Source organism: Pocillopora verrucosa, chromosome 5 (genome assembly GCF_036669915.1).
Source record: "Pocillopora verrucosa isolate sample1 chromosome 5, ASM3666991v2, whole genome shotgun sequence".
NCBI lineage: Eukaryota > Metazoa > Cnidaria > Anthozoa > Scleractinia > Pocilloporidae > Pocillopora > Pocillopora verrucosa.
The window spans coordinates 22,966,438-22,981,325 of record NC_089316.1 but is presented as its reverse complement, the minus strand read 5'-3'; the positions used below and the strand labels follow the sequence as shown (position 1 = coordinate 22,981,325).

Here is a 14,888-nt window from a genome sequence, read left to right as displayed (position 1 = left end):
TCGCCCCAAATGAATTCCAGATTATTCGATGTATTTTCGATTCAAAATGCTACTTCTTATCTTAGGGATGCGAAAAAAAAGAAAAAAGAATAAAACTGGCAAATATAACTGATCAAAAACGATCCAATCATGCGGGTTTTTCTGTCCTTTTAAATTAGCTGTTTATTTATTCAACCATTTGCGTATTCATCTATTTGTTCATTAACCAACAACTTTGAATGTCAACTTAATTTTTTTAATTTTTTTTTTAATTTAATAAACATTTATTAAAGAAACATTTGTACAAAACTAAACTTACATTACATTACTCTACTTACATCACTCAACATCACTCTACTTATTACATTACTGTATTTATTGGATAAGTCACTTTTACTTATTTCTTACTTATACTAACAGTCACTTAGTAACAGTCACTTACAGCGTCATGTTACTTACATAACGTTACTAAACAGAACATGACTTACAATACATTACAATACAAAACTCGCAATTCACTAATTAAGCTCACTTGCCTACCTATAATTACTTAAGTACTTTACGAAACGGCACCTTAATTACCTTCTACGAACACTACAAAGTAAATTTAGAGACAGTGTTGGTAGAAAGAAAAGATAAGATTTTGGGCTTTGATTTAGTGTGTCTGTTTAAATTGGCTGGTTAAATCAGGAAAAAAAGGCTTGGCGGGAAAATCTGTGAATTAGGGATGAGCTTCTTTAAATTCCTGCATGTTTGGTTTCTTGTCGAAACATTTTCAAGGGTAAATGAATAATTAGATAAATTAGATTAAATAGATTTGATTAGAATAATTAGAATAATAATGAAAAGGTGTAGTCTGTGTCTTGGGAAATCGGTTAGGTGAGTTAAACGGGGGATGTCGTTAAAAGTTATTTGTTTATTTGAAAGTGTAATGTCGGTATCATTTTCCTGGTTGAACCATGATATGGCTTTGAACGTCAACTTTAGCTGCTACTACTATGGGCATTTTTTTGTTACGGTACAATTTAACCAACAGAAAGAACACTATTAAACAACTTTAATATTCTTACTAAGGAGCGACTCTTAAAGGAAGTACACTTTTATGCTAAATAAACTTATTTAAGCCCACTACAAATTACATCTTAGCTCACCACTGACACAATCTCACAGTTGTCTCCCAAGTTCTTCGAAATTAACAATCTTCCACAGTAGCTCTCTTTCGTTATAACTCTCTGAAAAATCAGTCACTCCCGACAACAACAACTACTACTGCTGCACGATTGAGTCCTTTTGTACAAAGTGTTCCAGATAATTCCAGAAGCTTACAAAAACCATTTTGGTGGTGTTACACCATAGCTACGCAACCTAATAAAAATTTGCAGAAAGTTCCTTCGTGTGCATGTCAACATGACTACGTATTCTAGAAATTTCTAGAAACTGATAATTTCAGTGACTATCCATAGCCTATAGTTAAAAGTAATAACAGTGTTTGATAAGAAGTTTATAAACTAAGTAAGTGAAACAAAGCAGTCATCAGCATACAGAGCCATTAGGAATTTAAATTTATAGATTGGTTTATTTCGATGATTCTTGCCTGCAAATATACGACCGCCTAGAAAATAAACTTATTATCATAAAAATGATAGGTTACAAAGACATCAAGTTGAATGCTTAACAATAATGCAGACACAGACCTCTTTTTACCTGCAGATCGTAACTCAGACCGATCGTAAGCGACTTACTGTTGTTAACTAAGTGATTGTTCTAAGTATTTGGTTGTTATTTCCGATTGGCTTAATCAAGTTATTTAACTTAAGTACAATTTCGATTCAAATTCAGCACATGACTGCAATTAAATTGCCCATACACTCCCAACCTCATTTGGATTGACCTGTGGGCTCTTCCTTGAGGAGTTGTCCTTTATAGAAGATGGAAAAACGATGTTCATCTTTCTTTTGAATCGCTCTCTGATCTGCAGATAGACGAGCAACACGAAATATGGTTCTTAGCACTCGAATATTTATTGAAACACTAAAACTTGATGATATAAAGTTAATAATCAGTTCAATGTTTTTTCTTACCTGAGTGTTTCGCATACAGTGTAGAGCGAAAATCAGGAAACCCTGCAGCATAAAAATGATTTCAAGATCATTAATTTCTACAATATGCAAACAAATTAGTAAAATATCTATTAAGATTTCCAAGAAGGAAGGAAAATTGCACATCTTATAATTGAAAAAGAAGTCTGCCTTCTCATGCATAGTTGACACCTATTTGTCTTAAAAATTCCAAAGAAATGTAATCTGACCATCCTAATGGTGTCTCACTTGGTCAGAAAGAGATTAATGTCTTTTTACAGTTACCATCGAATACTGACCTGAGTAGAGTTAAGTATGGTGAAGATGTAAGCGAAAGCTTTATGTACAGGCGAGAGGAGACCGAATAGCCACGTGACACCCAGCTGGGGAATCATCACCACGCATGTTTTGATGCCAAGACTAGGAGTTAGAAAAAAACATTCTTTTACTTTCCTCTGACAATGAATTTTCATTGTTAAAAATTGTGATGCTTTAGTGATTACGGAATAAGGAGGCTAGGCAAATATAGCTCCACAGGGGGGCATGGCAATCTCTTCCACTATTTGGTTTTAGTTTTATGATGTGATTCTCACCGTATTTGCTGAAAATGGTGGTCTGCCCCTGTTGGCTGCAACAGATTGGTCATCTCCCTTATTACACGTAGGAGTATCAAAATGTTGAGCTAAAGTATACAAAAAAAGGTGATTATTTAGATATGGATGTCGAATAGCCAAAGCAGGGGAGGATCTTTGCCAAGGAAGTTATTAATTCGGTAACAAGCGTGGGATGAAGAGTAATTTACAGGGAATAGATCCCCCAACAGGGGGACCAAGATTAGGAGCTTCGATCCTCTGCCAATGAGCAATAGAAATCGCGCACAAAAGTGTCTAAACTGGAAGAACCACGCCAAGTAAAGCCTTATGTTAAATTATATAAAATACATAAATATATCCTACTCTTCCTGCTCCTTTCACATTTTTCTTTTTTTTTTTTCATGGATTATTTTTGCGTTGAAGGAAGGGGGAGAAGTTTTTTTTTCATACTGTGTAGTAAAAGTTGGAGAATTTATGAAGCTCTCTTATGCCTGTGAGGACATTGCCCCCACAGGTTTTTCTCGCTATTGAAGACCATCAGTAGGTTAAAATTGACCAGCATCCCCACAAACAGCGGCTACGTTCAAAGCTTTTTGTGAGTAAATAGGGAAAAGAAAATGATATATATTGTCTTGGGTCATATCATAAATATTTAATTCGTTTTAAAGAGCAGAGGAAAAAATCTTTAGCAGCAATTAGTCCAGGTATACCGATCACAATCACAAACACTAATCATTAACTCACAACTTCAATAAAAGCCACCAAGGCGACGAATATCCAGATCAGGTTGTTAGTTGAGGAAAGCCAGCAACTAAACTCGAGGAAGTGAAACACAAGAAAGAAACACAAATTGTCAGAAAATAAAATGATACCTATTTCAAACTATATCCAAAAACAAAACAAAGAATTAAATGCAACGAACTAAAAGGAGAATAGCAAGAAGAAACCCTTGAATTTTTTTCTCACTATTTATCACTCGTATAGCTTTGTAACCCTTCTTTTCCAGCAGCGATGCCAAGTGAAATGGCCACCATGATCACTGGAAGACCTACCCATAAAGAAAGAAAGGAAATCAAAACATTTTACTGCATGAAAACACCAGATTTGGCGATCCGAAAGCATGGTTACAGTTACCAGTGCATGTTTTAAAATAATAAACTTACCCCACGAGATGACGTGATACATGTACATTTTGGTGTTAATGTTGTAAACTTTCACGACGAAGAAGTAGAGATAAATTCCCTCGATCAGCATCCAACAGAAAGCGGCCATAAAGAAATACTGCATCAGAGCTGCTATTGTAACACAGGCAGCCTGTGGAAAGGACGAGTTTTCGTATAATTCTTAACGTGCTTCTTTCGACAAGATATTTACGGTGCAAAGAGTAAACACATTCTATGGATAGAAGGAGAGGCCACTGACTTTGTTTTCTGTGGCGTTTATTCCAGCGAGGAAGATGATCTGTCCAGCTCCAAGGGAAATAGAAACACTCAGTCGAATTTGAGAGAGAGGTTTACGAACATCTCTGGTAAAATAATATTAAAAACAAGAAGAATGAATGAGACAAAAGCAACAACACACAGGAAAAAATGGCAAAAAATTAACTAAATCTTGACAGCGAAGGAAAGAAGAAAGTCATTAAATAGCTCCAGAGAGGACAAAAAAGAAAATATTGCGAAGAAAATGTCTAAAGCCTAAAAAATTCATAAAAAGTGAAACCATTAGTTGTTCAAAAGTTCGTGATGGGGCATGAAATGTAGCTTGAGTTTGTGAATTATCCGACATGACTGTTCTTGTTTGCATGGAGACTGGCATTGAGATCTCTTCTATCACCAGCCTTGTTGAGGGGAGTTAAGAATCTACCTCATTATTAATCGAGTGCATTGCTTACGTGAGGCAAGAATAAAGTATTAATGTTAAAAGTATCCCGATTATGGAAAGGCTCAGTCCCACGTAGGTGGCAACTTTCAGAATTGTTTCGTCCTCCTCGGTGAGCTGTGTCAAGAAAAGAAAAATTAAAGGACAACATTGAGTTAGTTCATTGAGCCCATAAAACTATTAAGTAAGGCAAAATTAACTTTATTACCTTTGTGCTACCGTCGTAGTCCAGTAAGACAGCAAAATGCGTCAAATGATTGCAACTGCAAACTGTTTCTTCTGAGTTACTTTTTGACGTAACTACATGACAACCTTCCTCTGAAAAGCTGTCACACATGAAAAAAGAGTAAAGTTAAAAAATTATTCATCGTTTGGGTAAAAGGTGGTTTGAGAATTTTGCGCTAAGATTTTCTTCCACTGTAGTCATATTTGCGAGAACATTTCAATCAGACTTCCATTCTCTAAAAACGACAACATGTTGGCTTCCAGGAAAGTGTTAATCTGCGCAAAAACATCTGAGAAAGTTCATTCATTGTCCTACATACTCAATTTAATTTCAGAAGGAATAAATACTGTGCAATTATATATTGTAGTTTTTTTACCTTTTGCTGCGGCTACTCCAAAACATACAGCGCTTCTCTGCTGTCAAGACCTGAAAATAGATTTTATCTTGTCAGAATAAATCAAAACAACGCATAGCAGCTAATTTTCATGTTACCTTTAGGTTTTTGAAGTTTAGGATGACATTTTCTCGCAATTTCTCTGGCTTGGGGTCCATAGTTACGGCCATTATCCTGGAGTTGATATACCTATGAAGAAATTGTATTTAAAAATGGACCAGAACCACGGAAGTAATATTACATATTTTTGGTAGATTCAATTAGCCAATTTTTCATGAAGGTGGAATGGTCAGAGACAAGCAGGGAGTCTTCCAACCTTAGTTAGGGTTTTTGGAAAGTGTGTCAGTTCAGTTTAGTTGAACTTAGATCTTATGTGTTTCCGTGTTATGTGTTTTTAGAGGTAAACGACATGGAGTAATATGAAAATAACGTCACCTTTGGTTGTCTGTTTCACTCCTTATGGCTTGATCTGTCAGAAGTAGGTCATGCAGATCCTTGTACAAAAACGCAACTACCATTGATCCTTTAAACGCCCCAAGAATCAACAAAAAATGTTTTTAAACAACAACAAAAGAACAATATTGAAAAGTTTATCAGCCTCTGAGGTATGTGACATTTTAGGGAAGGCGAATGATTGAAGAAGATAGACTATGTAAACTAAGGAAGCGCCTTTACATGAAGCTTTATTTCAATAAAGAAATTGCTATTGGAGAAACCAAGGTAATACTAAAAGTTGTAAAGTTACCACAGTAGTTAATACGAACCATTTTCCTCAAAATTTGAAGAAGCGATATCGATTCTCGCTCGCCATTGTTGTTCCTCAAAGTCGAAGCCACTTGCATTCAAGTGATAGGCTTTTTGAATGACCAAAACTGTCGGAAAGAAAAAATGACAAATGAAAGCACCTACGGTGAAATTTGCAATAGCACACCTACACAAACATGCGTTTTGCGGTGTACGCAAATATTTCATAATCTTATTGGATGGAAGTGTATTGTTTGTATCCTATTTGCCCTTCAACGACTATTCGACGAATTCAACCATTTTACAACGTTTTTTCAATGTAAAACTGATGAAAAAGTGCGTAGTGCTGCACGGACTAAAATTGTGAAAACTCAATTCGTTCCTCGAACCGTTTCGTTAGAGAACTATAAAGTTCATTAGGAAATTTTTACGAGTACGGTTAAAAATCTTGCATTTATGTGCATCGCAGACGATTGGCCAATTTTGAGCTCAGTGTACGGTATGAAGTAAGCGGAAAGTATTTCTAAGATTTGACAATTTTAGTTAGTAAAGTGTTACTCACCAATCTATTATTTAAGAAAAGTTTCAATAAACAGATCGAGAAGAACGGTTTCACAATTTGAAGGATTCCTATTCTCTCTTGTTGATTGTTTAAGAGAACGTTCAATTTCCTTCTCCACCAAACAAATTGAAAAAAAAAAAAACAGATGAATCGATGACATCTAACAATAACATTTCTGATAAGTTGGGTTAATAGCTGAGTTCTTACATCACGCCATAGGAAATTAGACAACTCAGTGGGACAGTCAGTAAGTTAGTAAGTAACAGAGGAATAGACTTTGAAACTAAACAGGATTGAAGGCCGCAAACTCACCCATTTTGGGGGAAACGATCCTTTCTGAAAGCCTCATTCCTCTCAGGTGTCGGTTGCCGTAATTAAGAGCAAATTTCTCAACGGCCTCTGCCACCTCAAAGATGGATGTTTTCAGTGTTTTAACCTCTTCTATGCCGGCCTTGTCTTTTGTGACGTTCTTGATTTTTAAGGTGAAATCCTCAAACACAGTAACAGCCACCTACAATTACGTAAAATTACGTAAAATATTTCCAGGTCATTAAACAGGCAGTCTCATACTGTATATACAATTCATACTAAGGATCCAAATGGTGTCCAGGGTATTCATTGGCCAGAGAACTCTTTTGGGGGCCTGGATTATTTTTTAAGCTTCACCATTTTACCTCATATGGCTTAATGGTGGTTTATCCTTAAAGGTCAGATATTTACTTTTTTATCGTTTAAAAACATACACCAAAGTTAAAAAGCCTTTAAGTCATATAGAATTAGATACCTGTAGGGAAGTCCTTCTGGTAATATTTATTCCGCCAAATTTTGAAATATACTCCTTTGCCTAAAATTAAAAATATTGTCTCTCACGTTTGTAAACAGAAGAGATCCTGAAAAACGGAATGCATAAAAACGGTAAATGACTATTTAGAGAACATACTAGCTGCTCAACTGGTGATGGCGATGGCGATGGTGATTGCGACGGCGACGGCGGTGGCGATGGTGATGGCGAGGGGAATGGCGATGACGAGGGCGATGGTCGTGGCGACGGCGACGACGATGGCGGTGCCGATGGTGATGGTGAGGTTGCTATTCTGGGTGATAGTAAAGGCGACGAAGTTACTGAAGATATTGAGGAATCTTTAAAGAAAAATGTTAATCAAGACCACATCATACAAAAAAATTGCCTTACTATTACACTGCGAGGGCAAAACTGCGGACGGAAAGGGGAGTAACAAAATGGCCGCTAATAACGTTCAAAACTCTTAAACGCACTCGATTTTTTATTAGTTATACAGAAAGCTCCTATTGTTTCTTTGGCACACGTCTTGAGTGATTATTGCTTAGATAGGGCTGTAGGATGTTTTTCGAAAACTACAAACTAAAATACTAGAGAATGAAACATATTCTGAAGACTTTTCCCAGTATTACAACATAGCAAGTAAATTTGTCTTATCAAATTCAATTGCGCGAACGTGCTTCATATTCCTATTGTGCACGCTCATGACGTCAGCAAACAAATCCCTCGGGAAAATACATTTTCCACTCAAGAAGCTAAAGTTGCTCTCGGCTACGCCTCGCGCAACTCTTACGCATCTTTCGTGCTCATCTCGAATCAATTTTAAGTCTACTGTGTTCTATTTTAATATCCGATCGTTTGAACTGTAAAGTTGTAAGGGCTAATTTCAATGCAATGCAAAATGTGCAGTGAACATAATAAACTGACCATCGTCTCGATGGTCAGTTTATCATCGTATCTCGATGAACGCACGCTGACGTATGAACCAATTTTTAATTGGCTATCTTTTAGACAAGAAAGTGCATCTACGCCCTCTGAGGATATATGAGAACTGAGGCAATCCTTACCAACCTCGTTATAGAGTAATGGTTGCTGAGTCGATCGAAATGTCCGCCATATTCGAATTAGATGCACGATGGTCAGTTTATTATTAAGAGCGGCAGTTGATTCAAACGTCGATCCGAATTTAGTCGATCCTAATTGCAAAACTGAACATAACTCCATTGTATTTAAAAAAATAAAAATAAAAAAAACAACAACAACATATCAACTCACCCTTGGGGATCTCACAAATATAAGCGTGCGGTTTTTTCCAACTTTCATTATTACATTGGCTTCCAAACACGCCCCGTTCCCCATTACGGAACCTCTTGTACATGAAAGCGGCGTCGTGTTCACCACTTGGCTCCCCTTGTCCCCATTTGGAAATAGTCAGCGGTCTTCCACTCACCCAGGTCCAATTCCTGGCCCTTTTTCTTAAACCAATTCTCCATTTATTTTCATTGTTCGTAGTATTTCGCCTTTGAATTTCGTCATTAATTAAACTCCATTCTTCTTGGGTTTCAAAGGAAACTAGGTCCCCTCCTAGACTTGAGCAAGTGTGTCTGCCCCAGTACCAGGGCTCTCCATCCACCGAAATTATGTACCAAGAGTTTTTAAAAGTTATATTTGGGCATTCTACATGATGATGAAGATGAAAACAAAAATACCAATTATCCTAATGATGATACACAAAGTGATAATTATAATAGCATTGATAACATGAAAAGATTATAACCACAATCACAATAAAGGAAAAAAATGAATGAGACAGAAAATGGGACTCATTCCCCAATTAATTCCTTTTTTTCTATTTTTACATCATATGTATTTGTTTGATCAGTGTCAATCAATACTATACATCTTTCTTCACTACGGCGTCCGCCACCCTGGCCTGCTTTTGTGGATTAGTTAACTTCACATCAGCTAAGATTATGATTATAAGGTTATTTGTGAATTCATGTAATTTTGGTAGTCGAGCTTTTGAATATTAATTAGTTCCTCGTTGAGCTGACACCTCTCCCACTCCGCCCCCTACTCTTCCTCCTCTATCTAATCAGACTTAAAAAAAGTAAAATTAAATGTAAATGCAGGTTCCCATAAATGTGCAACTGGAGATACGCATTTAACCGTATACAGTTGTTACAGGCAAAGTAACAAAAAACAAAACTTTAAAGTGCACGCGACAATCTCAAAAGATTATCTGGGGAACGATAATCAATAGGGACATGAAAATTAAAGATAAATTAATTAGGGTTAGAGCAGTTTAGAATTTAAAGTCAGTCTTGCAATTAAAATAGGTTGTTCAAACCCGTGATGCCTCCTCCTTAAAGTGACATTTCCTAGATTAGCCTGAATTCCTGAGGTCAAGTCTAACCATGACTTAAAAGCTACCAGCAATACCTTTCAGGTTATCGCTTACAATTCTGACACGCTTTTTCCGATAACCTTTCTCAAAAGAACTGCATTTATTATTTGTTATTCTCAGAGGGCACGGTAACGGATCCGGGAATCTTATTGGTAATTCGGTGCGGGTTTTCCTATCTCTGCCCACGGGCACGGTATCGCTTGAGCGAGCCGCCGATTACATCTCAAGCTTTGTTGCCATTTTTCATAAATTTATTTCGTTTTGCCGGCTGGACAGTATATTTAAGCAAATCGTTGTGGAGCAAATCAAGCCGATTGATAACATTAATTCTTTGTTTCTATCTCTTAGATCACTTTGTTTGCCTGTAAAAAGAATTGACTTTGAGATGAATATTGGTAGCAAATATGTCATTAGATGAGTTAACGCGCGGCCTAAAAGCCGCTTGTAATTAACCTAAACCGTGCTAGAAGTAACCCAGAAAACTAAAACGTGAGGTATTTCTTTGCAATTGAATTCATTAATGGTAATTTTATTCATTATGTATCTGAATTCTCTCAAATAATTTGTTCCTCGGAGAACAGTGAGCGAGGTCTTCTATACTTCAAATACGCTTTCGGTAAGTCTTTGTAAGTCCGTTCAAACTGGACATTGGTACCGGAAATTTTGCAACAGTAAACGAAAGAATTCAACGAATTAAAATTCCCCTTTTCATGAAAGACCAGTTCCACAAGAAAACTCCCACAAATTCAAAACATAGATTTAAATTTCCTTAAAGTTACTTTCCAGTTCAGCTTATTTGCCAAACCAGCGCCGTTGTGGTTGTTGATTCGTTTTAAAGGGTGCATGCGCTTTTTTCTTCCGCGCTCTCTAATTGATAGGTGTCAAATTGTGACAGATACTTGTTAAAAAATGTTTCAAAGTTTGTTTGGAGGCCTCTTAAATTACCTTTTTCGTTACCCAAATAAAAATATTTCGGTGAGGCCTCTTTTTAATTTACATTACCTCAATCTGTTTCAACCACCATTTATACTCGCTCAAAATTTGTTCAGTTCAAGGAAGGTCTTGCCGCACTTACGGCCCTAACTCATTAGGACTCTTAAGGAAAACATTTCGTTAATTTCAAGGAAAAGAAAAATGTTATTCACCAGCCTAGGTCGGTCCGTATTGGGAAAAACTGTGCCATTTATCTGAACTACCGGTGCTCAATACAGACCTTCCAGCCGGTGAATAACATATTGATCACTGACTTGTACAAGAAACACACACCCGGACACACAAGAATAAAAGGACTTCGATGTGTTATGTTCAAAACAACAAGCATACACCGAAAATTTCACGGGCAGCGTGTTCAACTACTTATGCGCGCCTAAAAGTTCATTCATCGCTCACACGTACAAGTTAGGTGGGCTGAGTATATTCTGTGAACAATGTTTTTTTTACTTTTAAGAAGCAAGAGCAATTTTCATGACACACGTGCAAGACTGCTAATATTTCAGCACATTATATGCTTTATGGTTGAAATGTGATCTTACCTCCGGGCATCTCGCAAATGTAGGCATCTCCTTTATCGTTCCGAGGGATACCATTAAAGAGGCTTCCATTCATGGATATTTCCGCCCTTTCATCGTTCACATTTGGTTCAGAATCTCGCCATTTCGAAATATTCAGCTGTTCTCCACTCTTCCATATCCAAACCCCATCTTTCTTCTCCAAACCAATGAGCCACGCATTAAAAGTCGAAGTATTCCAAGTACCACGCTTTTGAATCTCATGATTGATAAACTGCCATTCTTCCTCAGTCTCGATGGAGACTAAATAACCTCCCAAGATTGAGCAGACTTCATTGTTATGAAACCTGTAAATTTTGCCTTTCGAAAATATGTAAGAGGAGTTTTTGAAACAGGTTGGTTGGCACTCTATAAGAAGAAAATAAATGAATAAATAAATAAACGTAAAAATGTATACTATGATAACAACAGTGAAGGCGATAATGATAAAGACGAGATGGTCTATTTTATATTATTAATTTTAATAACAAACGATGGGCATCAAAACCCTCTACATCAATGAAGCAAATATTAGAATTAGGCTAGGTTTTAAAAGTGGATCTTGGAGAGATCAGGGTAATAGCACCGTTATTCTTTGACTTTTTGTTTTGCTTTCCAACTCACGTTTTGAATCGCAATCCAATGTAATTTTAACAGGAAGTTCATAACTAATTAATATGATAATTAGTCAGGTATTATCTTTTGTTCCCATCCATTTTAAGGAACATAAATATTACATCGGAATGAAGCTGCCTCACCTGTCCCTGGCAATTTCATCAACAAACGAAGGATGTCTGTAGAAGAGAAAATGGACAAATAAATTGCTTGTTATCTCAGGAGTAACATTTGAAACAATGAAAAAGTTTATTAGATTTCGAGTAAAACGAGTACTAATTCATTTTATTTGCTACATGCCCTTTAACATCTATTCATGAATTTTATTACCTTCCTAGGGAGCTAACGGAGAAATTATAAAAAAATGCAGCACCTCCGCAATTTACCAACTATCTCAACAAAACTTGTCACATGTGGAAACATTTTTAAGGATACGATAGACCCTTAGGAATGTCCTTCGGAAAATTTTTTTGAACGGGTTATTCGGAGCGCAACCGAACTATAAATGAATGAAAAGGATGTAAAATGTGCTATCCAGAGAAAAAAAATGTTTCGTTTGAGCTCGCATTTTAAGCGAATGAATCGGATATCAAATCTGAGCGCTCAAATAAAACTTCTGCACAATTTGAATCTTGAAGGGTTGGTCTCCAAAATTTTGTGAGGATTTTTCCATATTCTTGGGAGTTACAAAACTATGGATCAGCAGACCGCGGAACCTGCGGAACCTCCAGGGCCCATATATTTTTTTTTAAAAGAAGAGCAATGGGTTGAGTATAAAGTTTGCTTTCGGGCATAAAGAAGAATAATTTAGAAGAGAAATATGTTTTAATTAACCATGACGTTCAACTTGGCGAGCAGTAAGCAGTCATCTACTCTGAGTGTTACTAACAGAACAATAATTTGAAAGCTCTAAAGATTTGGGTACCGCGATATCTGATTAAAGCCTCATCCGAACGCTCCAAGGAAACCTACTTTCCACTATATGGAATCTAAAAGGCTTCAGGAATCCAATTTATAAGAGATCCATTTCTAATTAAGAACTGAAAGTTCAATGCGGAAATCTTTAAAGTCTGTTTTGTTTTGTTTTAATTAACAGTGCCAAATATCCGCCACCTGACTATTTTTTTTCTGTTTGGTTTGGCTGAATTTCACAGGACGTTCAAAAATGGATATAAATGTGTCACAAATGGAAAGTCAAGATATAATTAAGGTGGTACTAACCTAGCGTACAACTTATACGAATGTGTCATTACGGGTGATTATTATTCAATTATTTTTCATTGTAAGGAAAGAGAAAAATATCGAGAAACTAATAATAACGATAATGATGATAATTAGCTTTAATAATTAGACAACAACTAGAGAGGACATGTTAAGAGTTTGGTTTGTTTAGTTATTAGAGTTCCGTAAGGTAAATGTCGAAATAAATATTTTACAAATAAAAGTCAATTTTGACGGTTTCATAGCTACCGCAGAATAAACAGGAATAACTAGGGTCGTACTCACCCAGCATACAACATATCACCGATGTTTTGAACATTTTGCAGGATTCACTTATATTTGATTCACACCGCGTGAGAGTTGCGGATTTGCGGCATCCTCACAAAAAGTCTTTCGTGCGAGTTAGACTTTAATGCAAATCATGATCTCTGAACACATGTTCATGGCATTTTTTTCTGTCATAGACGGACCAATGGACAAAAAGCCACTTGCACCTGGTGTGGAGCATTGTTTTTCTAATAGAATCGGAAAACTTCACGGCATTAAAATACTTTTTGTAGTTGAAGTGTTGTGGAAGAAGCAGCTAAAAAATATTTGATGGTAAGAACAGTAATTGTTTTATGAGCTCTGTTATATGAAAGTTGTCTTAACAAAATTCTGTTTTATCAACGGGCAGCTTAAGCTAGTATGCCATCTGTTCGTTATGCATAAATGAGAATTATTGTTATTTATTCATATCGCCTGTGACATGCTAATTACTTCGTATGCCTTTAAAACAACTGTGGCTAACGGCCAAAGTTTAGTGTTCAGCCTACAAAATAACTCTCCTCTTCAAAAGCGTCATGCAGACCATCACTTTTCTGTCCAAATGTTTGAATTCCAACAATTTAGAACGAGCGGTGAGTCAAAAGCTCTTAGTGCGAGACGTTCTTGGGTCATAGTGATGTGCTCTGTGGGCGAGACATTCTACTCTCTCAGTATCTCTCCACGCTCATGGAATAATTTATTATTTATTCTGGAATATTCGCTCGTCTTAGCTGCGATATATTAGGTCAATCGAAGCTTGAAGCGTTTTGACCCATCGCATTTGAGCAGTGTAGAGAGGAAAGTGCTTGTTTACTTCAGAATAATTCTTATTTTAACTTCTTCCGTCTTAATCGCAAGCTTCGTCATCCATGTTTATTTATAAATGGGTATGACGTAAATTAGATTATTACAAACTGTTAAGCACATCTACATAATGGACTCCTTCTCTCCCTCATTGAATTTCCTCTGCAATGCTAAGTTTCACTGTAATGATATTTGAAAACCAGGCCCATCGAAATATTCTGCATTTCTATCGCTAAGCTTTTTCCTTTAAATTGTATACCCTGTGTAAAAGTTCATTAATCGTTGTTTAATAATGTGTGCCGAATAGTTTATAATCTCTTGGTTTATGCCATTTAAGGCTAACATTGCGCCAATTCAATTCCAAATTAATCGATGTGTTTTCGATTTAAAACGACACTCCTTATTTCAGGAATGCGAAAAAAAAACGGGTACATGTAACTGATCCAAAAAAAGATCCAGTCATAAGGGGCTTTTTCCTGTTCTTTCTAAAGAAGTTGTTTACTTATTCAAACATTTACGTGTCGATCCATTCATTTATTAAGCAACAGCTTTGAATGTCAGCGTTAGCTGCTAAGACTATTAGTATTATTTTTAACAGTACAATTTAAAAGACAAAAAGAGCATCATTTATCAACAGACCCAATTAATTTATTAAACAACTTGTAATATTCTTGCCAAGGAGCGACTCTTAAAGAAGTAGAATAATTATCCTTAAAGAGACAACCACAAACTATT

At 36.3% G+C, this 14,888-nt stretch overlaps 1 protein-coding gene across 2 annotated transcripts in view; it reads right to left on the bottom strand.

Moving 5' to 3' along the window:
- Nucleotides 1-298: 298 nt before the first annotated feature.
- LOC131786358 (adhesion G protein-coupled receptor L1-like) overlaps nt 299-14,888 on the bottom strand; it is a 30,493-nt gene continuing 15,903 nt past the window's right edge. The window contains exons 9-30 of one of the 2 annotated variants that reach the window (XM_066166724.1): nt 13,329-13,558; nt 11,966-12,001; nt 11,193-11,576; nt 8,529-8,930; nt 7,395-7,594; nt 7,239-7,298; nt 6,767-6,965; nt 5,913-6,020; nt 5,584-5,671; nt 5,247-5,337; nt 5,131-5,180; nt 4,737-4,854; nt 4,542-4,645; nt 4,073-4,175; nt 3,814-3,964; nt 3,617-3,698; nt 3,395-3,461; nt 2,651-2,739; nt 2,357-2,477; nt 2,061-2,102; nt 1,856-1,951; nt 299-1,344 (exon numbers count right to left, since the gene is read on the bottom strand). In XM_066166724.1, the coding sequence (XP_066022821.1) occupies nt 1,336-1,344; nt 1,856-1,951; nt 2,061-2,102; nt 2,357-2,477; nt 2,651-2,739; nt 3,395-3,461; nt 3,617-3,698; nt 3,814-3,964; nt 4,073-4,175; nt 4,542-4,645; nt 4,737-4,854; nt 5,131-5,180; nt 5,247-5,337; nt 5,584-5,671; nt 5,913-6,020; nt 6,767-6,965; nt 7,239-7,298; nt 7,395-7,594; nt 8,529-8,930; nt 11,193-11,576; nt 11,966-12,001; nt 13,329-13,362 (2,634 nt within the window). In that variant the 5' untranslated portion in view covers nt 13,363-13,558 and the 3' untranslated portion in view covers nt 299-1,335. Of the gene's footprint in view, nt 1,952-2,060; nt 2,103-2,356; nt 2,478-2,650; nt 2,740-3,394; nt 3,462-3,616; nt 3,699-3,813; nt 3,965-4,072; nt 4,176-4,541; nt 4,646-4,736; nt 4,855-5,130; nt 5,181-5,246; nt 5,338-5,583; nt 5,672-5,912; nt 6,021-6,766; nt 6,966-7,238; nt 7,299-7,394; nt 7,595-8,528; nt 8,931-11,192; nt 11,577-11,965; nt 12,002-13,328; nt 13,559-14,888 lie in introns of both variants that reach the window. The other variant, XM_066166723.1, reaches the window with a different exon arrangement.